Source organism: Conger conger, chromosome 3 (genome assembly GCF_963514075.1).
Source record: "Conger conger chromosome 3, fConCon1.1, whole genome shotgun sequence".
NCBI lineage: Eukaryota > Metazoa > Chordata > Actinopteri > Anguilliformes > Congridae > Conger > Conger conger.
The window spans coordinates 66988114-67016109 of record NC_083762.1 but is presented as its reverse complement, the minus strand read 5'-3'; the positions used below and the strand labels follow the sequence as shown (position 1 = coordinate 67016109).

At 43.6% G+C, this 27996-nt stretch overlaps 2 protein-coding genes across 5 annotated transcripts in view; one reads left to right on the top strand and one right to left on the bottom strand.

The window, feature by feature from the left end:
- Window positions 1-39: 39 nt before the first annotated feature.
- On the top strand, window positions 40-6817 carry LOC133125086 (proline-rich protein 7-like). Its single transcript, XM_061236803.1, has 3 exons — window positions 40-254; window positions 2254-2814; window positions 5282-6817. Exons 2-3 carry the CDS (start codon window positions 2583-2585, stop codon window positions 5719-5721), a joined length of 672 nt encoding a protein of 223 aa, XP_061092787.1. The 5' UTR covers window positions 40-254; window positions 2254-2582; the 3' UTR covers window positions 5722-6817.
- A 2016-nt stretch (window positions 6818-8833) lies between these two features.
- The window catches only part of LOC133124304 (drebrin-like), a 39664-nt gene continuing 20501 nt past the window's right edge, over window positions 8834-27996 (bottom strand). Inside the window, exons 2-15 of one of the 4 annotated variants that reach the window (XM_061235390.1) lie at window positions 20113-20168; window positions 18997-19109; window positions 18481-18555; window positions 18125-18271; window positions 17899-17976; window positions 17189-17340; window positions 16707-16761; window positions 16350-16400; window positions 15494-15608; window positions 14987-15106; window positions 12929-13048; window positions 12014-12378; window positions 11201-11306; window positions 8834-10670 (exon numbers count right to left, since the gene is read on the bottom strand). In XM_061235390.1, coding sequence (XP_061091374.1) covers window positions 10603-10670; window positions 11201-11306; window positions 12014-12378; window positions 12929-13048; window positions 14987-15106; window positions 15494-15608; window positions 16350-16400; window positions 16707-16761; window positions 17189-17340; window positions 17899-17976; window positions 18125-18271; window positions 18481-18555; window positions 18997-19109; window positions 20113-20168 — 1621 coding nt within the window. In that variant the 3' untranslated portion in view covers window positions 8834-10602. Of the gene's footprint in view, window positions 10671-11200; window positions 11307-12013; window positions 12379-12928; window positions 13049-14986; window positions 15107-15493; window positions 15609-16331; window positions 16401-16706; window positions 16762-17188; window positions 17341-17898; window positions 17977-18124; window positions 18272-18480; window positions 18556-18996; window positions 19110-20112; window positions 20169-27996 lie in introns of all 4 variants that reach the window. The other 3 variants (XM_061235389.1, XM_061235392.1, XM_061235391.1) reach the window with 3 other exon arrangements.

The window sequence follows — 27996 nt, the reverse complement described above, 5'->3', positions numbered from 1 at the left end:
AAGAACATTGTAACCCCTGTTGGAAACAGACGCGCGTCGAGGCGGGACCTGCCCACATTGCTATACTGGCTCGAGTAGGAGGCGAGTTGATAGGACTGACAGAAGGAGCCCACGCTAAGTGAAGTTGTGTGGTGGAGGTGAACACGAGAAACATGTGGGTTTAGTTTATTCGCAGATTCTGCTGATGTAACTATCCAACGGAATTGTCACTGGAGAGCACCAGGAACTGCTGCCAGCGTATTGGACCCAAGCAGGTAAAACGGACAACGGAAGCTGACATTTAAATATTTGACGTGGTAGCCTACTTGTTATCACATCAAAACCATCTATGAGAAGGGTGCATGTTTTCAATTCCTGCACATTTGCAAATACATACGCTGATACAGCTCCATGCAAAATACTTTTTTTAAAGCAGTGTTTTGTACCATGGCTAATTATTATTTGTATTTATTTATTTATTTATTTATTTATTATAAATAGTGCTTTAAACCTATAGTGATGTGGTATAATCTTGTATGTTAAAAGAAACATGTATATGTGCGTTTTCAATATAAAACCAGACGTGAGAATTGTTGCACGACCGCGGTCGTATGAATCTCAGTAACATATTCCAGCCAACAGGAAACACAAGCCACAAAAATGCTATTCGTCACAGCTATCGATCGCATTAAACCGACGTCGATGTGATTGTTCCTCCCTGAATTATCTGTGAGTGATTAGGGGAGCTGTGCGAAGATAATGCTCAGTGTCATTTCCCTATCCATAACCTATATGGTGTTTATGATTATCATGCCCGGTCGGTATCAAGGTGAGCGACATTTATGTGTGCATGTGTGCAAACTGCTTTGTAATAAACGGTCGTCCTTCTCTGAAACGCGTCAGTGGTCATGTTTACTTGTTAATATCGCCACTTTGACCCCAAAGTCCCTGGTCGTCACCACTTTCAAGTGTGTGTGTGTGCTTGTGTGTAAGGTAAGCTTGTATGACGACATTTGTTTGTTTTATGTTAAAATCTCAATGGCAAATATTCTTTAAGCGAGAGCTTTATAATATGCAACTGGTTGACGTATTGCATTTCAATTGTTCCAGTGACCGATTTCTACAAAGTTGGTTAGACTGCGTTTTACGTCAGGCGTTGTTAGGGTCGAATCTGGGGAAGGGTGCTGGCTGTTTCTACTGTTGCTTAACAGGCAGGTCTATCCAGTAATTGTTGCCACTTGGGGCACTTGATCTAGAAGCCAAAACAGGTTGCTTAAAATATACAACACATGTAATTAGTTATATTGCATGCTGAAAAAAAACATGACATCAGCACAATTGTTCTGAGAAAAGTTTTGTCTTTAAAAGCAAGTCATGTAAATACAGTAATATGAAATTTGGAGTTGGCCTTTTGCCATTCTTCCATATAGAATCTTTAAACATCCTTTGGATCCTTTGGTCTGCACTTGACTTGTGGACTACCCTCTCCTATTCAAAACGCTTACTTTCAATCAGGTGGTTTCTTTGAATGGGCTTTGTGTTGAAAACATTTTATGTACAATGTCTTGTGTAATTGCATGACTGAGACTACATCACTGAACTGCATTTTCTTTCACTTTGAGGAGTGGACTTTGGTTAGCAGCTAATCTAATGGCGGAGGTAACAGTGTCACCGCCTTGATAATGAGTAATATTTATGGACCTATTTCTGAAACTGTCAAGGGCATTTAATAATGTAACGAGTGGTTGGGAGAAATATGGCCCACCTCTTTTTAAAATCTAAGCAGATGTCACAGGCATCATCATCTGTTCTTACTTACAAGCCAAGCCAAGCCGGTTCTGCCAAGGCAATGGAGATCTTTGCAAAAGTTGCACTAGTACAAGACACTTATGGGGCTCAATGTGTCAGTTCATCCACAGTTAATCTTATCTGAGAGGTGCAGTAATCACTCAGAATCTCCAATGGAGCCAAATAACCATGGCCAATAGCTAGGTTCATTAAATCATTGCAATTATTGTTTTCAATTCCTGGACTGTGGCTCTCTGGGACTGGGGCAGAATTGTCCTGGTGACAGGAATGATTAAACAAAATGAAATTAGCAATAATACTGGTATTGGAATACCTCAATTGCCTTACTCGGATGAATGAAAAAAGGCAGCAGCAGTTCTGCCTCAGGCTCTGAGATATGAGTCATGTTTTACCTTTTCTGAATATTATTAGTGCAGAGTATCTTACGCATGTCTCACCCTCCACTTTCTTCCCTCTTTCAAACAGGCAGAGGTGGTAGGAGCACTGACCACGCCCGGAGTGGAGAGTGGGGAGCCTGACCAAGCAGAGCGCGGGGTGGATGGGCTGCAGTGTAGTGTTACTCCAGAGGCTAATAATAAGGAGTGAACACGCACACACTTTTACATGGACCCAGAGCTCTGTCTCCTCTCACAGTAACTCTGTGAAACTGAGGCAGTATCCCAGGAGCACGTGCTCTGCGTCCTGGGGGAGGCGACATCGAATGTAACCGCAGCGTGCCGCGCCAGTGGAATGTGGGATAGACCCCCGTCTCATCTCCAGGACGACGGCATCGCCGTGAGGCTAGGGGCGGGGCCATGGTGATGTCACAGGGCACCTATACCTTCCTGACCTGCTTCGCAGGGTTCTGGCTGGTGTGGGCACTCGTGGTGCTTCTCTGCTGCTTCTGTAACTCCCTGCAGCGCAGGCTGAAGCGCCAGAGGGAGAGGAGGCTCCGCCAACACATCCTGGACACGCCCCCTGCTGGGGAGCCCCCGCACGGCACCGCCCCTCCCCCCGCCCAACAGGGGAGCTGGACCGCGGCACCAGGTAACGCTGCCAGGGCACCGTAATGTTAGGGACATGTTCATGTGATGTAAATGAATGTAGTCATGTTTAGTCGCATATTATTTGCATGCAATGACCGGGTGAAGTCTGTGACCAAATGACATCACCAGGTGCTGAGTGTCGTATCTGGTGATGCTCTGCCAGACCTGCACTGCAGCCATCTTCAGCTCCTGCTTGTTTCAGGGGCTAATTGTGTAACGTTTTCTTTTCAGCATGTGAAAGGCATGTTCAATTGGATTCATATTGGGTGAATGACTTGGGCAGTCAAGCATTTTCTTTTAGGCTTTGAAAAACTCCTTTGTTGGTTTATCAGTATATATGGGACCATTATGATAAAGCACTGTCTAGTGTGTTTGGAGGTAATTGCTTGAACTTGAGCCGATGAGATGCTTGTATACACTTCAGAATTCATTCTGCTGCTATCAGCAGTTACATTATCAACAAAGACAAATGAGCCAGTACCTGTGGCAGCCATACATGCCCAAACCAAAACACCCCGACCACCGTGTTTCGCAAATATGGAGGTGTGCTTTGGATATAGGCAGTTCATTTTGGCCCCCACACTTTGCTCTTGCCATTACTCTGATACAAGTGAACCTTTACCTTATCTTATCGGTCCACAAGTCATTTGTCTAGAACTTTGCATGCTCTTTTAGGTACTTCTTAGCAAATTGTCCTGGCCATCCTGTTTTTGTGGCAAGCTGGTGGTTTGCATCTTGGTGTGAGGTTCTGTTCATGAAGTCTTCTGTGGACAGTAGCCACTGACACATCCATGCCTGCCTCTTGAAGAGTGTTTCAGATCCATGGGCCAAGCGTATCTACAATAACTCAGGAGTAATATTTCAGAATAGTATATGTGGAAAATGTTACTGACATGGTAGGTGAGAGGCAATAGTTTGCTGATTCATTCTCATGGCCTGTGTGGACTGCCCCTTATTGTACTGAACCTGGACCTTCAGGCAACCTCGTGCCTTGATATGTGATATCAATGTGACATTTTGCCTTTCTCTACAGCAAGTCCTGCACCTTCTAGTCTCCTGTGATTGTGCTTTGACTCGTTTTCACAGCTATCTGTTCTGCTTGTCCACTGTAGCCACTAACAGAAGTAACTGCACCACCGTCAATCCGTGTTGTCTTAAGGGTCAGAAATTACCAGCCACTATGTTTAACAGCAGAGAGAACCCCCTAAATGATCCTTTTCAACTTGAAATTTGATGACAGAGTTTGTGATGAGTGACAGGTTGTTTCTTCATGCAAAATAGATTTGGGGTTTAAAATTCAATTAAGCTGCTTTATTTTAGGGGTTTAGTGAAAGCGGGTCATTTTTTACCCTTAGGACAAGGGGAGTGTACAGAATGTTGAGACTATACAACGGTTAAATAAAGTTGCCTTCACACCATCAAAACTTTAGTTCTCTGTCCTTACCCAGGGTAGTAATTCCGTATCTGAATCTGTGTCCAAAACATCTGGCCGCAGGTCTGATGAGACAAACCATTTTGGCCCAAGGTTTTCTGGCACCATGTACACTTATGAGCATCCTTGTGTTTGAATATGGTGTTAGTCATGGACAAATCAAGGCCGTCACAGTCCAATAACATAACACTGCTCACGTTCAGATCAGAGAGGCTGTTCCTGCTAATCACGCTCCTCCAAGTTGAACAGTCATTTCCGGCGTTGAGTGTTGAGGGCCTCCAGTAGGACTAAGGAGGTAGTAGGTTGGGGGTTTTGCAGCACCCCTCCCACCTTCTTCCAGAATACTCTGAACTGCTATTAGGCACATAAGAGTTCTCACACCGCAGGAAACCACAGCAGGCTCTCTGTCTTTGGTGGGAGTAATCTGACACAGAACACAGTGTACTGACTGTTTTCTGTGTTCAGTGGAAATTCCTGAACCCTCTTCTACTCTTCCTTGTATAATTTCTCAGGAGGTATTTCCTACCCAAGGCCATATGTGACATCAATGATTTACTTGTCTCAGCTATTAGAAATGGCAAGGTTACGTCAGTACAGGTGCAGTTTTATTTGTTCAGAGTCCAGCGCTCTTATCGTTTCTCGTAAGTGTTTCATGGACCTTGGTTCACCGGCCTCTTGGTTCACCTACCTGTCTCACCCATTTGGGCTCATGTTCCGGCACAAGCTTTTCATTTGCATAGCATATCCTGAATGAACAGTGTACAATGCCTATGACTGACCCACATTTATTTGTGGCATGATACATTTCCTGTATCATGTACCTGTTATCCCTTGTTCCTGTTATCTCAGCCTTTTTAGAGTACTTACTTGGAAGTATGTAACTCATGTGAATGCACTATATAACGAATATGGATGTACGTGTGTCCTTTCACATTGTCGCACTGGGTGAAAGCATTTGCGAAATGCTTTTCCTAAATGCAAAAGTAACCGTTGCCATGGCAACAGAGAACTGAGATCCCAATTTCTGTTTCGCCAGATCTTTCCGGAAAGCCCCCGAGCTACGAGGACGCCGTGCTGATGGAGGACCCCCCACCCCCCTACAGCGCAATCCTGGGTGACGCCCGTGGGGGAACGTGCCCCGATCCCGAGGGAAGGACACCCAGAGAGCCGGAGAGCTCCGAGACCAGTAAGCCGGCCCCTGACAGCAAGCTTTCCAAGCGGGCCGGGCGGGGCTACTCCTCTGTCATACATCTCCCCACGGCTGTACACTGTGAATCCAGAGGCCCACTCCTCTCCACCCTGGAGCTGAACTGCAACAACCTCCCCAACCGCGGTCTCGCACCTGGGACCATGTCCAACCCTGTCCTCGCCCCTGGGACTACGCCCACTGACCTCAGACTGGGCCCACCCCTGCTGGACCGTACCTACGCCCTGCCTACTGCCTTTCCTGTTTTTGGAAGGAGTACGGCAGTGTGACTGACCCTTACTGTGGGACTGACCCAGACATACACTGTCACACACACAAACATACACACACTTACCATTTTTCTCTCTCTCTTACACACACACACACACACACACAGTGGTTTATAGGATCAATATAGCACAATGTCATTACAAACCAAATCACCAAAATATATGAAACAACAAAAGCTGGGTATATTAATAATATAAGCAACAGTATTTTATAACTATTTCTTCCTTGTATTTTATGGGCACAATGGAATGGTTTACAAAGTGGCATCCACAATATACTTTGAACTTATGAAAATATATGTGCAACTGTGAATTGGCTGAAAGCATCAGTTTAGGCAAAAGTTCCTTATCCAAAGGTTAGTAAGCGAGAGAATGTTTTAGTTCTCTCAGGTAAGTGCCAAATGAGACAGGGCTGGGAGCGTATTCCTGTTAATAAGCCTTCAGAACCACCGACAGCTGCTCATAATTTTCTAGACCTCTGGGAGTTGGCTTAAGGATTTTCTTAAATGTGAAAAATTGCTAAACATGGCCCAATATATTTTGCATGGCCATGTTGTTGAGGTTCTTTTGAACCGTTTATTTTATCTTAAGTTCAGGTATTGAAAAGTCTTTCCTGCTTCTCTCCTTTAATCTCTGCCATTGTGAATCAGTCTTACTTCCACAGTATTGATGTACAAGCCTGTTGGCCTATGGCACATATCAAGCGATAGTGTGACACAGTGTTAACCTGTTGGAGGAGAAATCCTCTCTCCTCTGCTCCTGAAGACCCACAGGATTGGATGGTTTTCATTGTTACTCAGCACTTAATTGATCAATTAAAGCACTAATCAGCTTTCTTAATTGGGTGCTGATTTGCTAGCAGATCCTGTGGCTTGCCATGGCTGGATTTAGAGACCCCTGCTATAAAAATGAGTTGTAATTAAGTCAATGAAAAAATGCCACTAGCCCCCTGCACTGCACTTATAAAGATTTAAGCACTCAGCACAGTCTTGATATCAGGTTCTGAAATATGTAGAAATGGCATGTTTAAACTGTGAATTATACAATGTTTTTTATTTCATATTACAGTAATTAAACAGCATATGACTATACTATACTTGAGCTATACTGTGTTTAATGTCACTAGATATTTTCTGCATATTTTCGTGTACATGTTCATGGCCATTATTATATATATTGTTGGAATAATATATAATTCTGTCTGTTACAGCTCCTCAGTAAAATTGCACATTATTCAGTGTTAAAACATCTAAACCCAGAGGCCGCAAAGGTCTGTTCACTTCAGTGCATGAGAGCAGTGATTAAGCTGGTCGTGTGACACCGAGCTGGAATTATTTCTCACTGTTTATGTGAATCTTGCATCTTTTTTCATTCTTCCTTGTCTGAACTGGGGGTATAGTCACTCTCTCTTATTACTGCTTTTTGCTGGGGGGATAGTCACTCTCTCTGATTCCTGCTTTTTGCTGGGGGGATAGTCACTCTCTGATTACTGCTTTGTACTGGGGGGATAGTCACTCTGATTCCTGTTTTGTGTGGGGGGATAGTCACTCTCTCTGATTACTGCTTTGTGCTGGGGGGATAGTCACTCTGATTACTGCTTTGTGTGGGGGGATAGTCACTCTCTCTGATTACTGCTTTGTGCTGGGGGGATAGTCACTCTGATTACTGCTTTGTGCTGGGGGGATAGTCACTCTCTGATTCTTGTTTTGTGCTGGGGGGATAGTCACTCTCTGATTCTTGTTTTGTGCTGGGGAATAGTCACTCTCTCTGATTCCTTTTGAATCATCTCAGATGTCATCCTGAGAGCTATTCTTGCATTATTGCCTGGAAGGGAACTCTCTGTAGGCTAGCACAAGTGCTGGCAATTGAGTTTTTCATGTCAGGGCTGAGATGCATTGTTTTGTCCCATGTGAATAAGCAGCAAGTCTGTGTCTGAAATCAGTATTTTCAGTCATAGAAACAGTCGGCATTAATTAGTGATTGCCTGTATAATAAATAGATAAATTGTCTCATTTATCTATTTATCATACAGGCCCAAGGAATGCAGACTGCTGCTTATGGCTTTTATGGCATAGTGCAGTCCTGGAGGACCTTGGCATTTTCAGTTTCTGTATGATTTCCTTTCAATCAGCAGCCAATGTTAGTCTTGCAATTGGACGCAAAGTGTCTCAATTGCTTGACTAACCAATAACCTAACTGGATCATTGAAGTGCTGTAACAAACCAAAAACCCTCAGACACTACGGCCCTCCAGGACTATAATCTGACACTCCTGCTATAAGGACTAGTCACTGATTGATGAGGCTAGACAACGGGAATGCCTATGCTTGTCTCTGCTTTAAAAGGAAAAGCATGGTCATATTTTCATTTCATTTCAATGTCTTTTTTTTGGGGGGGGGGATGTCCATCAATTAGGATACAGGCAGCCACCTGTCAGCTCCTATTAATTTGTTTAGTGTTCCGCTGCATTCATAGAGCTTACATAACCACCGAGGGGGCAGTCTCACCAACAGGAGGAATCCACTCCATCCGTTTATCTGTGTTGCCTAGCAACCAGCGGAGAGCTGGCTCCTTAGCTGATACCTGGAGGCCAGTGGAGGCAGCTGTGATTCCAAGGCCTCGGGAAATGGAAATAGTACAAGGACAGACTTCATAAGAGCGCATTACTCCAAGAAAGAGCAGTGCAGTTTCAGAACACTCCAGCTCCCCCCTGAGAATAGTCAGAAAAACATGTCACCAAACCGAAACACAATTCACATTCAAAGGGAAGAGTTCTGTTCTGAATGTCGATGAGAATGGATGTTTCTTTCGCGAGTGCTGGGATTTTGCTGGTGTCGTGAGGTTTGAAGCATTTCATATTATTACGTGATGTAGGTCAGATGTAGATGGATTCTAGCCAACCGGTTGATTCTGTTTCTGTATTCCTCCTTATAATTATAAGCAATAGTGACTGTTCAGCCAAACAATGTTGAGCGCATGGTCTTTATAATCCTACTGTCCATCCATTTTCACAAGGACTCTTCAGAGCATATGCAACCCAGTGGTGATAGGTACAGGATTCACAGGTCAAAGAGCAAATGTTGAATTGTGAGAATGAGCCACGTGAGTCAGCATTTGGAAGGTTTGAGAATTCTTTATTAACATACAGCAGCTCTTACAGAACGATCTTACCGAGTCACAGAAAAAGGCTTGTCCTTTTTTTCTTTCTTTTTCAGAAACGAGCATGTGAAAACTGGACAGAAAACAGATGAGCAGTATTAAAAAAAAAAAAAAGGAAGAAAGCAGAAATCTCGGAGGGGGGTTGTATCCAGGGGAAAAGAATGAAATGAACACCATGGGGTTTAAAGGTGAAAGAGAGAAATTCTAAATGATGTTGGGTCACAGGTTAATGTTAAAGAAGCTCATTGGTTGTGAGAGCTTATTGACCCCCCCCCCCACACCTCTCTCAATAAATCCAGGAAGCAATTACAAATTACATCTGCAATATTATTACTACTAAATATGTCATCGTTATTCACACCAAAGCATTGTTTTTTTATTGCTTACTCAGCTCCACTCCATATTTGAAAATATTAAAGTGCCTTTAATGAGAGACCTTCCCCCAAAAACCTACACCACCCAACCAGCTCAATCAGAGGATTTGCATTTCAGACTTCATTTCAAAGTTCCTTTCCATTAAGAAATTTGCATTGTGCTGACATGAAACTGCAGGAAATATTTCTCCTTATAAAAGAAGTAAAACAATGATATTACGTTTTTATTATTATGATTTGGACTAATGTGTGGAGCTTGGTGAGCGAGTGTATTTTATTACAAAATGGAAACTGTGTTAAGTTCCTTCATTCTGCCAGGAGTGCTGAAAACAATTGTTCAGCCTAAAACCTATCAAAATATAGCCCATGCTGATTTCAGAGTGGTAACATGTATCTATACAAATACCTATGTATTGTTATTATTATTCTTTTTTTAATCAAAGTATTTCTCTCTCTCTGGTTCCTTTTGAAAACACTAGTCGCCCTAGTATATTTTACAAAATACATTTACAAATCTGTTTTTAAAACCAATTTAATCTACATTTTTTTTGGCCAGAAATTCTAATGCTGTATGCAAAGATATATGAGGACCATAATCAATAGCACACACTCAATCTTTCCAAATAGACACATGCATAAACGCAACATAAACCTAACGTCTCCCCAAACACCCTCTCATACACACGCACGCACGCACACGCACACACACAATCTAATTTATTGCAGAACTAGATACTGACAGCTATTAAATGAATATCATCTCTCATTAATTGCTGCGTCCAAAACCTGTAAATGAGAATGGGTGTTGGGAAGGGGGAGATTTGGTGACTCTCCGTCCCCCAGTACGACAGACAAAAGCTCTAAAGCAGCTACTGACCATGTGCCGGGCGCCATTAAGACATGTCAGATTTTGTTAATATCCCGCTTTTTGGGATGGGCTCCGTGCCCCTTGTTGACACCTGGACCCGGGCAAATTTGAAAATACTTCAACCTGTTAAGACCTGTAACGTTCCTAGAAATTCTGAAAATATTTCCAAAATTCTTTTTCAGAAGAATTTTAATTAGCTTTCTAATTCTACTGGTGCTAATAAATCCAAGCACTTCTAATGCATATTTGGCCCAGGTCTGGTGGGAACATGTAGCAGTCTGCAGGGTAAGTAAGTCTGTAAGGCTCTCAGCACAGGATACAAAGACAAAAAGAGCTAAGCTGGCATCTTTAACACTAACCTGCTTTACTATATAGTTTACTATTTGTATTGTTTTATAGGTTTTTTTGTATGCAAGACATTATTACATTATTACATTATTACATTTTTGTAACATTTTTGATTGGCAGAAGGTCTGCCCATTCATTCCTCTGCTCCATACTCGTCTTCCTCCATCACTGGGTCTGTGTCCCAGCACGTAATGTCAATCTCTGCAGGGGATATGCCAAAATGCACGACATTAGGCATTAGTGGGTGGATCACAGGGTCACAATTTAAGGAAGAGACATTACAGGACACAGATCTTCAAAGCAAACTTGGAAAAGTTGTTTTTGTGGATTGTATTAATCAATGTTTTGAGGTTATTTTACTTAAAAGATTTCAAATAAAAAAATTCGACATTATCTCTGTATGCACTTTTGACAGCACTATGTGTGTTGAATTTAAGTTCACGGCTACTCTAGCTGACAACCGTGTTATGCTAGTTGATAAGTTGATGTACTTTTCAAGGGTTAAATTCGTATCTGTGTGATCATGCTAGGACTTGGAACTGTACTCTCCTCAAGGGTCCTGAACGTACTTGTTACTGGGATTGATTTGCACTTTATTGTACGTCGCTCTGGATAAGAGCGTCTGCTAAATGCCTTTAATGTCACATAATGTAATGGTTGCATATGATTTCAGTTGTCACCAGTTGCATCCCCATTCAAGCAGAAGGTTGCCTGGCACTCAGTGGCCTCACCTGGAGGTTTGTTGTACAGCACTGGCATTGGAGGCTCTTTTGAAGAGCACTCTTCTGATTGGGCAAACTCCTCCTCCTGTGATTGGCTGAAGTAGCCTTCACTGGCCTGCACACACACATACACACACACATGGAAACTGCAGTTAGTTTCATATGCTCACATCGGGAACTTGGATGTTGTGGGAATCTGTGTTTATACTCCGGTATAGAATGCTAGCATCCAGTATGCGCTGTGAAAATTGTATTAATGGTTCACTGCATTGGAGCGCCATCTAGTGGCAGAGGAAAAAGCCAAGCTGTTGTGATTTTCCTCAGTACTACATTACTCCTATCAGCCAGGAAGAAATCATAATTTTTTTATGAGCTGTTACAGGCAGCAAATGTAGATGATCTCAATGGAATACATGGGGCCAGTTCCACAAAGCAGGATTTTGCTTTGCAGTTACTTTCCAGCAAACACAGTAATCCTGCTTTGTGGAAAAGGTCCCTGGTCAGTCTGACTGTAACAGTTACCAAGCATAGGACTACCAGGTCAGCTTCATTACAGCTCAGTCAATATACACATTTAATTAAAATGTAATCCAAATGTAATTTCAAAATCCATAGAAATCTATCGAAATTTTTGGGTGGAAAATGAAATGAACCCCAGCCTTGAAGGTGATGTACAGTCGGGGTATATTTTTGTATTGGTACAGCATTGTCAACATCTAAACACTCTCTGCTTCTTGTTCCATCTGGGGGATAAAAGCTGTGCCACCAGCGTCACGTTTTGAAATGGTTTTGAAATGGTTTTGAGGCGCTTTTGAAATGAACCTGGGCTCCTTCTTTGAGCAGGCTGTCCCCGTTGGTGAGGAGCAGGTTTCCGTCGTCGAGCTCCTGGCTGTCAGACCCGGAGGCGCTCTGCAGGGCCTGCTGGTAGCTGAGGGTCATCTGGTGGGCCCCGCCGACGTCCACCAGGCTGGAGGGCTCCTCCTCGTCCGCCAGCCCCTCGGGGAACTCGTCGAAGCTGAGGAGCGGCTGCGGGCGGCCGTGGGGGTGGGGCCGCACGTCGTCCATCGTCTCCCATAGGTCCAGAGGCTCGTCCGTCTCCTGGGGCTTGGAGGGTCCTGCAGGGGCGGGACGGTGGGGGGCTCTGGATTGGGGGGCCGTACTCTGGGGGGGCTCCTGCAGGTCGGCGGCTGCGGGAAGCAACGCAGAGTCACCACGGCGACGGGGACACGGCGGGAAACACGCGTCAGAGCGTTGATGAGGAACGTGTGTTCCCCAGTGAGTGCAGCACTGATGAGGTTATGTTATAAATGAATTAGCATCGTATGATTAAATGTTATGATGTCCTTATATATGCACATGACATGCGTGCAGATCTGGGCTCAAGTAGTATTTGTTACGCATTCAAATATTGGAACGAAATAAATAATACCAAAAGTGTAAGCCCTGCAAATATACTCCTCCAAGCAGGCTCAAATGCACCAGGCAAGATCAATAGAGCGCAGAAAAGTATTTGAATCCAAATCAAATATTATTTGAACCCATAACCCAAAAGCTTACAACATTATTTACTTTACTTACTCCCACTTTATTTGAGCATCTCATCCAAAGCAGTGTCACTATGCAGGCAGGTTACCGTACTAGATAGCGTTCCCTATCTCTGCTCTAGAACACAGAGTCCCCCTGCGCCCTGCCCAGGTCAGTGGGGTAACGGGGGGGGGGGGGGGGGCACAGCCTCACCCTGCTCATCCCGAGCGCTGTCCTCGCTCTCCTCCGGGATGGGCGTGGTGACGATTTTGGGGATGGTTGCCGACAGGATGGTCCCCCGGCCACACTCCGATTCCCCGCGAGAATCATCGTCTGGAAAGAACACAGCAGGTCACACACGGCGGGTGCACACAAACACAAACCATTTCCTTTTTTCCCTTCTGTTGCCCTGCGGGGTGTCTTTGAGAAACTGAATTTACATTATGTGTTTTTTTAATATATTTATACTACTGTTTTTTCTGTTTGTATTTTGTCTTTAAAATGTATTTGCTTTGATCTTATACCCGATATTCGATTTCATACTTGTATTTGATCTTCAGTATTTTGTTCATCTTTTGTGGCATTGTGTGTATTTTTATGGTATTTGTTTTTACAAATGTAAAGCACTTTGCGCTGTATGCTCGAAAAGTGCGATACGAATAAAGATATTATTATTATGGACGCGGCGGCACGGATGGTGCAGTGGGTAGCACTGCCGCCTCGAATCCCCGTCGGCCGGGGCCTCTCTGTGTGGAGTTTGCATGTTCTCCCCGTGTCTGCGTGGGTTTCCTCTGGGTACTCCGGTTTCCTCCCACAGTCCAAAGACATGCAGGTTAGGCTGATTAGAGAGTCTAAATTGCCCATGGGTATGAGTGTGTGAGTGAATGGAGTGTGTGCCCTGCGATGGACTGGCGACCTGTCCAGGGTGTATTCCTGCCTTTCGCCCAATGTATGCTGGGATAGGCTCCAGCCCCCCTGCGACCCTGTTCAGGATAAGCAGGTTTGGATAATGGATGGATGGATATTATGGACGCATACACACACAACTATAATCTGACGCACACACTGCTGAAATTATGAAATTACTACCTTCAGACACAGGTGGTGATGTGCAGAGAGATGTCATGACAACCATCCATTACGATACCACCTCTTTCTTAATTTTGGCTTAATCAGCATACTTTATTGAGAGCCTCTGTCCTTCATACTGTATAGAGCATTGTTCAGAAATGCAGTACTGTATGTACATGCTCTGACATAAATTTGTTCTGCCTGAATGGTACAAGCCTCTTCTTGCATTTAAATCATTAACCATGTGAGTGCAGTACATGGTTTTTTTGACACTTTTATAGGACTAGTAAAAAATAAGTGGAAATTGCCCTATTGGAAAGGATTAACCCTGCATTGCTTCAGGTGGTATTGTCCCCTGCATAGTCTAATCAATGTTAAGTCGCTTTGGATAAAAGTATCAGATAAATAATTGTAATGTAAAGCTGTGCATTGTTTGTGTTAAAAAAAAAACATGTCTCCAAGATATGACATTGAAATATATTGTATCTTTAAAATGGCCTCCTTTTTTTGCTTTGTTCCAAGTGTAACGCTCGAGTTCTCATTATGTCTGATAGGCTAGATCTGCCCCTGTTCAGGTACAAAAGAGTTTCATGCAAAGAGGGAAGAGCTTTCCTCTGGGGCTGCCACAGCCAATCACGTCCCATTCCCCAGTCTGAATTAGAGAGAAGGAGCGAACTGGTCTGGGATCAGCTCTGAACACTAAGAGGTTTTATGGGTGCCTCAATTCAAATCTGAACAAACATGAGGCTAAAGCATGTTCAGTTACAGGATTAAATGTGAGATTTCATGTTATATGCTGACAAGTGATGCACATGATCAAGTGATGTGAAATATGCAGAACTTTGACACTTGGCGGTGCATATATGACACCTTATGTTCAATGTGTGAAGGACGGCTGGTGATGAATATTTCAGCAACATGCTCTGATGTCTCATCTTTTGTGCTTCTTTCATTTGGTTGTTCATTTTTTTCCTGCATGTAGATAAGCATGTAGGTAGTCCATGTACCTGGTGGAATTACTCAAAAACTCCTAAACAGATCAACTAGAACAACACGGTTTAGAGAGAGAGAGAGAGAAAGTGAGAGAGTGACAGAGAGAAAGTGTGAGACATGGTCAATAGAGAGCATGTAGCAATACTGTCGCCATGATATGCTTCTATGCAGTTCGGCCATCCAGCCAGAAGGCAGCCCAGTACCTACCAGGTAGACCTGAGTGCAGTCTGATATGGGGCACACTGTATGCCTGTGGGGGTCGGTAGGGGGGCCAGCTGGGCTCAGGAAGACTTTGCTGCGACTTCAAGAAGGGGCTTTCCAACCGGCCTACAGGACCAGCCCAGGAGGGGAAACACCCAGAGCAACACGGGGAGACGTAACATACACCCCCGCCAAGGTACGGAGGTATGAAACACCCACAGCGACGTATGGAGGTGTGATGTACAGAGCAGCCAGGTGGTTGAGGAAGAGAAAGAAGGAAGTGAGACAGAGGTGGAGAGAGGTGTCGTAGAGAAGGTTGGCAAATGAGAAGCCATATTTTCAGAAACGAGAGGGGGGAAAACGAGACAAAATGAAGTGCACAAGACGCAGACAAGGCACATCAGAGAAAAAGAAAAGGGAAGATTGAATTCAGAGAGGCCCTCCGCCATATTATCGATTCAAACATAGATCGACACAGCTCTCTCTCTCTCTCTCTCTCTCTCTCTCTCATACCTGTCCTGTGGAAGTTGACAGAGGAGCTGTCGAAGCTGCAAGCCATCGCTCTCTCTCTCTGTCTGAAGAAGTCCCGTGGATTACTCCTCCTCTGGCCAATGATGAATGCCGCTGCCTAGACACGCACACATGCAAACACGCAGACACATACGTACATACATACATACATACACGCAGACGCATACGTACATACATACATACAGATGCACATGCACAAGCAGATGCATACGTACATGCAAACACACACACACACAAACACATATTAAAATATCTGGTAACACTTTAGAATAAGGTCGGCATTAACTAATGTAGTTGTTAACAAAGTACTGAGAAGTAAATCTGTACAGCTTGTTTATGTATTTGTACATCATTAATTCATGCTAACAACAAAATTAGTTAATGCCAATTTATACTGGAATGGGAAAAAAAAGTGTTAATGTTAATGGTTAACTCATTATAACTTCAAAAAAATCATGTAATGAATAGACTAGTAAGTTGTTAACAAATATAACAACTAATAATGAAAAGCTAATGTCATGCTTAATTAATGTATGTGATAATTATATCAATGACATTACATTATTAATGTAACTTATTGTAAAGTGTGACCAAATATCTGTGTTTCAATGACAAAGGTTTCAATGCACAGTAAAAAAATAATAATATGTAGGGATGCATTAGCTTATCAATAAATGCAGTTTAAATTGTCGATGAAGTATATGATTGGATATAAATAAATACTTAAGTGCATACAGAGTACAGTCCTCTGGGGTTCCCCAATCTATCATAGCACCATGACACGCAAAAACAAAAAGTGGATGTAGAGGCGGGCACTTACAGCAGCTGATTGACCCACCTCCACTTCTGACTCCCTCTTCTCTGGATCGCCTTCTCGGTTCCCCTCTGCCTGTGGGAGAGAGCAGCAGCATGCAGTACCCAGCTCATACAAGAGGGGGCAGCAAAACGCGCTTTCAGTTCCGTCTCATGCCACTCGGGCTTGTACATTACTGCAACACCACACAAAGCAATAAAGATGTCTCGTGTGCTCATAGCCTTTCATCTAATAAAAGTCCACTAATGCACTGTCTACACAGAAATGGAAAAAGCTACCGCTGCAGTTCCCACAAAGGACTTCTGCTAATTTTATTAGGGTGGATTTTCAGCTGAACTGCAAGATGTCACCACATGAACTGTGAAATGGGCTTCCTCTTACATTGGCCTTCAGCCTCCCCTGAGCCTCCTCTTCCTCCTGTGCCAGCAGCTTCCTCCTGTAAAACACAGCCAGGGTCAAACGATGAAGCTGGCTTAGGTCTGGAACAGTTGGACAGGTGAACTCATGGCCCAGTAACATGGGTCAAATACTTGAAAAAGAGTGATTTCATATTTGAGTCCAGAAGGTTATCTCAAATAGCCTCTACTGTATATTTGCAATTATATAAGCAATTACAGGCTGATGGAAGGCCACTTTGGAGAGGGGTTAGAGATACTGAATTGGACAGGCTTGGCCTGTGTCAGAGCTTTAGTATCGGGGGGAATTGAGGTGAGGCTAGGGCTGCCTTGTTCAGTGGGGGGGGGGGGGGGGGGGGTATGAATGGGCAGGGGGGAAAGTTACAGTATAGTGGGTGAGGTGTAACAGGTACACAGATGAGTGGGGTTGCTGTAATGACTATGATGGGGCTCCTGTAGCGGCCTCACCTGTGCTCCTCGATCTGTCGCTCCCTCTCGCGGTACCTCCTCTCCCTCTCCTCCTGCTCCTGCCGCTCCAGTGCCATTCGCTCCTCCTCGAACCTCTGCCTCTCCTCGGCTGCCCTCCTCCTTTCCTCCTCCTTCCGCATCTCCTCCTCGCGCTGTTCACATCACCACAACGGGGCAGGTCACCATTACAGCACACTTGCCTATGTTCTAAGCAGACATGTTCTTACCACTGGCTTTACCTGCAGCTGAACTACAATCTCTCTGATAAACGTCTCATTAGGGTGAGCAGTTTCCTTTGAGGAATGTGAATACAATGCAATGAGAACTTATGATAATGGTAAGTAGAATCAGTAAAACGTATTAAAGTATGTAAAGTATTACTAAAATACCGGAAAATCTATACTTTCTCAGGGCGGCTGAAATAAGGGGCTGTCCCGGGAAAACAATGTTTAGTCACTCTACCCCTCTACCCCTCACTCCTGTCCCTCACTCCATCCACACAGCAGTCTAACACTACCCCACACTGCCCCAAACCCCCCAGCAAAACTGCCCCGCATCGGTCCACATAAAGAAGTCTGCTTTGGACTGTGAAACATCACCACCCACACTGGAGCACACAAGCCTGCCGATGTGGCGTTTCATACACAGCTCCATCAGCAGATGAGCTGAGGTCAGTCCCACACAGAGGCAGAGGTTCGTGGGGTCCGCACCTTGGCCTTTTCCCAGAATTCCTCCCTGTTAAGCTTCTTCAGCTCCATCTCCGCATTGGTCTTCTGGTAGCAGGTGCCCTGCAGGATACAACAATTAACGACACGCATAAAAATGACGAGATGTCACATGATAAATGTCATTTCATGAATACAAAACAACCCAGCAAATACAGCAAAATTCCTCACACACACATTCACACACACACACACACGCACACACACTCACCACAGTCTCCATCCCCTCCTCATCTCGGGTCCGCAGTCGGCTCAGAACAGGGCTGGCCACTGGAACTGTCCCGTTGCTCAGCCTCTGCCCAATAGCCACCGGGTCGATGTCCTCCACACTGCTAGCATTCACCACAACATCCACCCCCTGCAAAGGAAACAGGAAGTAACCCTGAAAATGGCCTGGGCAGAATGGACACACAGGTGTGGCTGAAAGGCAGGAAGAGGAGGAGCTTATGTGGGCACAACGCAGTGCAGTATGGGAGAGGAGATGGGAGGAGAGGAGAGGACAGAGAAGGGAACAACATAATTCCAGGAGAGGTTGGGGACTTGACCTTTCACCTCTGTGAGACTAACCTGGAAGAATTCAGCAATTGTGGCCACATGACTAGCGCAGGTACACTTTCTGGCATCAGGAACATCTTCTCCCACCTAGAGAGAAAGAGAGAGAGAGAGAGAGAGAGAGAGAGAGAGCGAGAGAGAGAGAGAGAGATACAAAAGTATATACAAAAGTATACAGGATAGCTTAAATAGGTCATTGTATTGCAACATAATGAAGCAGGAAACTGTTACAACAACAGTACAACAGATCTATAAATATCTATAATAGATAAATATTGATAATAATCTCTCTCTGTCCACCAATCTTTCCACCAAGTCCTTTTTACTTTTTGTGTGTAGGGTAGCTATACAATCTCATTAAAGATGGGAGCAAAAAAAGCTAAATTTAACATGGGAATGCACAGGCAGGTCCCTCTTTTTTATTGTATTTATAAATGTTCTACTACGACTTCTGGCAACTGCATCCTACTCAATCATCCTCCCCCCTTTCTCTCTCTTTCTCTCCCTCTCTCTCTGTCACTCTGAGCTTACCCAGTTGATGAGGATGTAGTGGGGCAGGATGGTGGATGGCTCCTTCAGGCTACAGAAACCGTACATGATGTGCCCACTGTCAAAGGTGTCTGCAATCTCCTCCAGTCCTCCCCCTTTCCATCAGAGAAAAGACCGAGAGGAACATACACTTCTCTCAATACACTCTCATAACATTCTCAGAACTTATGGCTGATTTTCAGTCTCCAATTCTGTGATTTCAGTCGAGCGACGGACTATAAACCAGCCTTGTAGCCTTCTCATAACCTTCCAGCCACATTCTCACAACATTCTCAATTATGAACATCAGGGTTATGAGATCAGTATGTGTCCGTTTCTCTTGCCTATAAAAACAGCTGGTCTCACCTGGCTAATGAACAATGTCTACGTCATTTCCGCCTGAGAGTATCTAGTTGATCTTTTGATGAATCATGTTAAATGGGGTTTGATTATGCATCGTTATTTTGAGACTAATCTCGTTGACTGAAGACTGAAATGATTTTCTAAAGTTAATTTATTTTAATGCACTGATATTATCACAGGAAGAACTACTTACCTTGTTCCAATAAAACTACCCCAAAATGAAAACAATTTCTCACATAACCATATTAATACAGAATTCATTATGGACATCAGACTTAATTACACTGAACACTTTGACACTAATAATGGCTCAATTTCAATGATTCATGTTTCTATAAATCTGAAAAGCAACATCTTGGAGGAGACTAAAAACTTTATGAAGTCATTACATTTATTCAGCATTAAATCCAGCCAAAGATCTGAGACGAAGATCAGAATGTCTATTCAGAACAAGTTTTCAGATCAAGTGAAAAATAAACAATACCAATACTGGGGCTTTCAATTTCTTGCAAATAAAGCATTTGTGTCATTTGTCCATAATGGAAATGGCATCTTCCTTTTATCATTTTTAAGCCTAATCATACCATGCTCTGTCAATGATATGAATGATTCTGTTTTTATTTCAATAATCAAATAAACACGCGATAATAAACCCTGGCCTACTGCTGAACTGTCCAATGACATTACAGGTAGAATGCATAGGTCATATGTTATAACTTAGTAACAACACAGTAACAACACCATCATTTGTCTCACCTCCTGTTGATGCCAGTGTGATGTCATCACTGTCGTCCTCATACACGTACAAAGCCCTGAAAGAGAACAGAGGTAAGGTGAGCACGGGATTCGAGAACAGCGTTTACACCTCAAAGTGGTACGTGTGCTGTATACTCAGGACAACCCAGTTAGCAGAATATACAAGTGTTTTTTGCTTCACTCAAGACAAAGCAAATTCCCAGGAAAAGTCAGGTAGGACAGGTAGAAGGCAACAGAAGGTTGGGCAAAAACAGAAAAGGTAACAAAAAACAGGTAAATCCTACAACCTCAGGTAATTGCAGGTTACAATAAACCCCATTATCAACTTCACATTATTACATTAAAACCCTCTCATCAGCTTCTATTTATTATAATAAAACCATTATCAGCTTCACAGTATGAAATAAAACCTTTTCATTTTCATTCCGCTTAAGCATATTACATACATTAAACCCCATCAGTGAGCAAAAAATAATTCCTCCTCCCTTATCCAACATACTATACAAAAAGATTGACTCTTGTGACCTGAAAACTCCCTTCTGTGGGACAGAGGTCCCACACAGAGTGTCTGAGGAGCACAGCTTGGAGAATAGGGACTGATGGGATATGTAGTAATCACAGCAATAATTAGCACTGATCCCCTGAGTGCGTGGCAGGGAAGTGCTCTATCCCTACTTTGGGGACCACTCGCCAAGAGGATATGCCCATCGCATAGAATTACACACAGAACAGGGACATGGAGGATGGAGAGATAGAGAGAGAGGGGAGGAGGAAGAGTGAGTAGGAGTACACCTGCCCTACAGAGAAAAAGTAAAAAAAGAAGGTGTAATTGAAATAGGACTCGAAAGAAAGTAATGGGAGAAGTCAGGCGATGTTACATTCAATTTTTTGTTAATTCAGTAGATGCTTAATTCAAAGCGATTTACAGCAGGTGCATAAGTTCATGAAACATTAGCATTAAAATTAGCATTAAATCCATACATCCATACAATCCATACTGAGGAAAAATAACACACAGCCACAAATAATAAAAAAACAGCAAAAAACAGTGATACTAATCCATGAGACAACACTGCAAACACATTACAGCACAAGGGTGTGGGTATGTGTGTATGTACGCTCGTGCGGGTGTGTGTACGTGCCTCTGTGTGTGTATGTGAGAGAGAGAGAGTGTGTGTGAGTGTGTGTATGTGCACTCATGTGAGTATGTGAGCCACTGTGTGTGTATGTTTCCTTGTGTGTGTCCTTGTGTGTGTGTTTGTGTCTGTGTGAGTGTGTGTGAGAGTGTGTGTGTGCCTCTGTATGTGTGTGTGTGTGTGTGTGTATGTGCACTCATGTGAGTGTGTGTGCCACTGTGTGTGTATGTGTGCTTGTGTGTGTCTGTGTGTGTGTGCCTCTGTGTGTGTGAGTGTATGTGCCTCTGTATGTGTGTGTGTGTGTGAGAGAGAGAGAGAGTGTGTGTGTGTGTGTGTGTGTGTCTGTGAAAGGAGCCCTCCTTCAGTGCATCACAGCTTTAGCCCACATGGTCCAGGATTAAGACACACGGATTGCCTGGGTGTAAACCACTAATCTCACTCTGTGAGTGGATACTGTTGTATCCACGGCAACATCCTCTGTTACTACTATGGAATGTTAAGAACACTGCCTTCCATGCAATTATCAAATATAAGCCATTGAACATAAATATGGTTGGACATAATAATAAGCACAGGGACAGTATACAGATTTAAATAATATTACTGTCTCAGATTATGTTGCATGTTCAGTTATTAAATGTCAGTTCTTATGTGATTGGATGCCGAATGGAAGGTGGGTCAGTCCTGTAGGAATACACAAGAAAGGTGAGAGCTGTTTTTCGTTCCAATGGGAAGTAACTTCATAAACAGGGCAAAGCTCCATTACAGAAACCCGGCAGAACAGGGCAGCTCTTTATCTCACTGAGCCAGGATCCCATTCAAGGAATAATCATGGAAAGATCAATTGAGAATAAACGGTGGGCAATCAAGAAATAATCACTGAAAAATCGGGGAATAACAGGAGAACAATAAGGGAAAAATCAGGGGCTATTCAGTGACTAATCAGTACATTAAATTACATTACATTACATTACAGGCATTTAGCAGACACTCTTATCCAGAGCGACATACAATGAATGAAGTGCAGATCGTCAATTAATCAATGATTAATCAGTAAATAATGAGAGGAAAAGGTGGTATCTGGGAGCTGAGTGGAGTCTGCAGTAACAGTGCACTGAAATAAACAAAAAATAAGTCTGTCTTAAAAAGTCTCTTAGTCTCATATACTTTTTTTGCTAAATGAGACAAAAGAGAACTGCCAATGAGGTGAGAAAGTTTGACACATTTCAAGATTTGTGAATTGCTTGACTTGACCTGTCAAGCAAACAGTAACTTAAAACAAGGTAATATTTTCTACTTGAGAGAAAAAAAAAATCTTAAGTCTTATTGCAAGACTGAAAGCACTTGTTAAGACGGCCATTTTCCGCAGTGTGTCCCACAGCAGAGCCACAGCTGCAGGAGGCAGCACACAGGAGCGCATTTCTGCCGCCCGACGTCCCCTCCAGAGAGTGCGTAATTAGAATTGCTAATGCGGTGAATCGGGCACAGGAGACGGAAGTTGCCGGAAAATCTGGAATAGCAATGAGTTTCTCCTCTCATTCTCCTTTCAGGGCTGCATGTTTTGTTTTTTCGAATGTCTTTGTAGGCCGCCGCTGTCAGGTGCTCCATGCGCACGGCGGAGGTGGTAATTGCATAGCATTCTGGGACGGGTTTTTAAAGACTCTGTCATTACAGACGCAGCGGAGACACAGGAGGTGGCTTGGAAGAACACCTGCTCAATTGCTTCAGACTTGTACTCCATCGCCATGGTCACCGCGGTCATCGTGTCACCGCGTCCGTTTCTATACCGCCGGAGCACTAACACGGGCCAATGGGTATTTAAGAAAATGCTTATGCTGTACTTTGAGAATAGGCGTTACATGTTTCATTCAACGCAATTATGTTTCCTTTGAACATCTGCAATCAGGTTTTTTTTGTTCTCTCTTTTTCAAAGGGCGAAATGGAGCGATGGGCCGTATGGTCTCTGTAAATAAAGCAGTGGAATTTTCTCTCTCCCAGATACACTACCCTGCATAAACTATCATTAAACATGTACTTATTAATATTCCTGTCCAAAACCACAGGGGACTGCAGACTACCTGCAGGGAGTTTTGTATTTACACAAAAAGAGCCAGATCTTTATGTATGCACCGGAAAAACAGCGTGCGATCCCCGCTTTCTTATCTTGGAAGCTACATAATATTAAAAATACAAGAGTGGTAATGACGATAAGCATGTGCTTCATTACTGCTGCCATGAGGGAGACTCCAGCAAGCTATCATTTGATTGGACAGCGCTGATAGTGCCTGATTGGGCACAGGTGGCAGGCATTCGGAGGAATAAATAATGAATCAAAGGATCTCCAGGTTTCAGATGTTCAATTCAATTCAATTCAATTGTATATGTATAGCACAGAAGACTGTCCCAAAGACGCTTTCCAGAGTAACAGAAGGGAAGAGAAAACACCAGCCTTAAGCACCTAAATAGCATAAGAGGCAAACAACTACCTAGTGGGGAGAAAGACCCTCAAACAGTGGGTCAGACAAAACTCCCTGATGGGTAGAAATCTGGGGAGGAGCCCAGCCCATTGTCTGCTGGCCTATAGGTGAGGTGTGTCATCCCCGTTTGGGCTGGGATAGCCTGGGATAGCCTGGGATAGCATGGGAAACCCTCCATCTTGCATCTCTGACAGAGACAGAGGAGAAGGGTAGGGGCAGCAGCCCCTCCGATGGGCTAAACTAAAACAGGAAGTGTTGACACAGCTCAGGCCACTCAAAGGAAGTACCCCCACACTCCCACATCCTTTTCCTGTCTGCTAGTTTGGCTACACTCACATGCACAGAGAAACTGACAGCATCATCCAGATACAACCCTGCCTCCATTATAAATGCCCACCCCCCCCTCCCAGAAAAAAAGAAAAAAGAAACTCAGGAAACATATCTATGCAAATAGCTGATGGACCAGCAAGATGAGAAGCCAAAATTCCCAGAATTCCCCCTGAGGAATCGCTGACGCCTCTGGCACCCGCTGCCTTCTGCGCTGTAATCACACCACCACATTTAGAAACCGTTTCCATGGAAAATGATTAAGAGGGAAAGATGTATTATCAGCCAGTTTTATACATGCACTTTTGCGAAGTGTTAAAAGATCTCTCTGACATTAATTGCGTTTACACTTGAAGCTTGCATGAAAACCCGAGAAGAAACATGAAAGCATACAAGTACTGTTTCACATCTGCGTTAGCAAAAAGAACAGTTTGGATCACTAACCTAAGTCAGTGAGCAGGGTAATACATGATGTCTCTGCTAAGCTGTAATAGCAAACAGGAACATTACATTCCTGAATGGTGTAAATCTTTTCAAAACCATAGGCTTGAAAACAGGTGGGAACTGAAATTAGCTCTAAGGGGAGTCACTCTGCCTCAATCTCGGGAGTTCAAACCATCGCCAAAATTCCACACTTGCTGTGAAAACTGTTTGAGTCCCGCCACTTCCTGTGGGAGTTCCGCCCTTTCCTGTTTCTCCAGGTTCGGAGTCTGTGTGGGATGTCTCCATAATGTGCTCAGTGTAGATGCCAAACATTCCACAGAGGGGAAGTGAATAATTGCACTGAAGTCCCTGCAGCTGTGTGCTATACATGCTATCCCAGAAACCCCTCTGTTTCTGAACATCCTTCATCTCTACAGCTGCCGCACTCGAAATCCTTAACTTGTGAAACCTTGGGAGTGCTGGAAAAACACCAAAAGAAGAAAGTCAAGACTTGGCCTGCAGGAATTCAATCACTGTGTGCAGCAGGGAGTCTCACCCAGCAGGCCGTGTCCCATTCAGTACAGAGCCAATCAGCACCTTTTCTGCTGAGCGGACAGCCAATCAGCATCTCAGACGTTGCATTCATTTAAGATTGTGAACCCTTCGCTGCAGCTTCCATGGGTCAAACAATAAGTCATTCAAATGTCTGCACTGGTTAAGCAAAATGTTGTTTATTGCACTTAAGCCATGGCAAAGCACCCATTAATTATTCAAGGAAGGGAAAAGTGGAGAGAGATGCAAAGGAGCAATTTTCATGCTGGTGATGATGAGCGAGGCCATGCACACATACACCAGGAGACTCACAATGGCAACAATGCAACGCCTTAGACACTGCCCCCTCACCTGGCCATATAGCCTATCCCCTGACACAACAACACCACACCTGGCCATATAGCCTATCCCCTGACAACACAGCACCAGACCTGGCCATATAGCCTATCCCCTGACAATACTGCAGTTTACTAAAGGGCGGAACTCCCACAGGAAGTGGTGGGGCTCAAACAGTTTTCACTGCAGGGCGGCCTGTAGCGTAGTGGTTAAGGTAAATGACTGGGACACGCAAGGTAAGTGGTTCTAATCCCGGTCTAGCCACAATAAGATCCGCACAGCCGTTGGGCCCGTGAGCAAGGCCCTTAACCCTGCATTGCTTCCGGGGAGGATTGTCTCCTGCTTAGTCTAATCAACTGTACGTCGCTCTGGATAAGAGCGTCTGCCAATAATGTAATCAAGAAGAAGAATAGCCAATACCCTACCCAAGACTTAGACTAACAGCACCCTCCCCTGGTTGTACAGTGTATTGCATGGCAATAGAGTTAATTACCTGGCTATACACCAAACATTGCTAATTAGAGAGTTAAAAATGTGGCTAAACAATAGGAAATTTAGCAAGGGAATACATAGTCGGGTTTTTAATTAAATTAAAAAAATGTTCTATTACAACAATTTCTGGCAACTGTATCCGATTCACTCACCCTCTCTCCCCCTCTCTCTCTCTCTCTCTCTCTCCCTTCCTCTCTCCCTCTCTCTCTCCCTTCCTCTCTCCCTCTCTCTCTCATGAGATTGCTGACGTCTTGCAAGACACTGCGGTAGAGGAGCAGTTTGCCGTTGCTGTGGCAACCAGCAACCCAAGTATCAAGTTTCTTTTTAATCCCGATTCAGGGGCCAACAGTATAGAAGGTTATAAACTTGAGCTTGATACACTCAGACCTTTAGCACGTACAACAATTTTCAGCACACACAAAACCAATAACTTGACCAATGATTGGTCATGGTAGCCGATGTACACCAGTCATTGGTTGTTTATTAGATTTGCGTGTGTCAAAAAGTTTTGCAGATGCTAAAAGTCTTCATAAATCAGACCTTTCGTGTTTGTTTGTGTGTTAGCATAAATCTTGTCTATTAGAAAAAAAGACAGGTTCTGGTTCTATTTGCTGCTGATTTATCCAATGTGAGAACCTGTTCAGCCTACTCCGTAATTAGCATCTGATAGAAACCCTGGAGGTGTTGCAGTAGAGTTTGAGTGGAGGCTGCTACCGCTGTGAATAAAAGAGATCCAGACATGGTCTAAACATAGGCACAATCTACTGAAGTGTGTGTGCCACCCACTCCACCCATACCTTACTGTCAGCTTCTTACTCCAGAGCATTTCAGCCTGTTCCTTCTGACACTGCTCTAATGAGAACCACACTAGGAAAGGCGCACACAAACACAGATTAAATGAACAACGAGTTACACGCTCACGTAATAACGAAACAAAGAGAAAGACTTTATCTAGCCAGCAGATCAAAGACGGATTGGGGCGAAGGAGCCCTGCATGTAGTTCATTGATAAATGGAGGTTCCACTCAAGAACATTCCTTCTGTCTGAGAAAAGTGCTCTTTTCCTGAAGCAGGAAGTGCGTAGAACAAATAAAAATGGCTCCCATGCACGCACATACTTATTTCATTAAAAAATATTGGCTGCATTACAAAAATAATATACCTGCACGAAGGACTTTAGGATATTTATCTTAATGAAAACGATTCAAATTTTATTACTTGCCACAAATCTTATGAACTGAATGTTTCATCCACTTGCCAGTGGACAAATATCATTACTATATTTGTCCACTGGCTAGTGTGCCATGGGTATTACGAGATCACTAATGAGTATGAATTCTAACGAGTAAGAACAAAAGCCCTGTGGCTCTCCAGGACTAGGGCCTGTCCACACCAAGAACTATAACTATAATGATAACTAAAATGATAACAATGTCAGCATCCACACTGATGAACGATAATGTTCTGTTAATAGTCTCCCGGCTATGTCATGTGCCATGTTACACTTGAAGCCCTGTAAATTTGGTTGGATTTTGATTTATCATTCTTGCAGCTGGACAAATTTTCTCTAAAAGTGATCCCAAAAATATCGTTCGTCACTGTCATTGTAGTTACAGTATACTTGTGGTGTGGACTCTGCGATCCACTTAAAATAAAAATAAAAATGTAATTACATATTTATAGTTATCGTTATAGTTATCATTCTTGGTGTGGATGGGCCTTAAACCACTTATGCCTTCTTATTGTTTAATACAGCCACCGGTAAATGAGTTAATAACAATCCATTGGAAAGAGACCCTGGTACCTCCACCCAACTCAGGAAGGCTGACTCTGGACAGAGGTCAGACCAGCTATGTCTGTACTGTTCTGCTCGCCACCAGAGCCAGGATGCCTGACTTCACACTTTAGGAATTTCACAGTGATTCAGCATACCAACAGCAGTTACCAACTTACCAACTGAGGCCATTTTTGTGGCAATATATTCCACATTAAAAATGCATTAAATGGGGAACCACAAAGCTTCCTTCTGAACTCACAAAACTGGATGATCGCATTATCCACCGAACCAAATCACAGGGCATCAGCAACTGTCAAACAGTACGGTTCTGAAGGTTACCATGACAATGTCAGGTATTTCCCCTC

Excerpts from the sequence above, each read along its gene's own strand:
- LOC133125086 (XM_061236803.1), top strand. The coding sequence starts at position 2,583 with ATGGTGATGTCACAGGGCACCTATACCTTCCTGACCTGCTTCGCAGGG. Across the intron at positions 2,815-5,281 it reads GAGCTGGACCGCGGCACCAG|ATCTTTCCGGAAAGCCCCCG; the intron begins GTAACGCTGCCA and ends CTGTTTCGCCAG.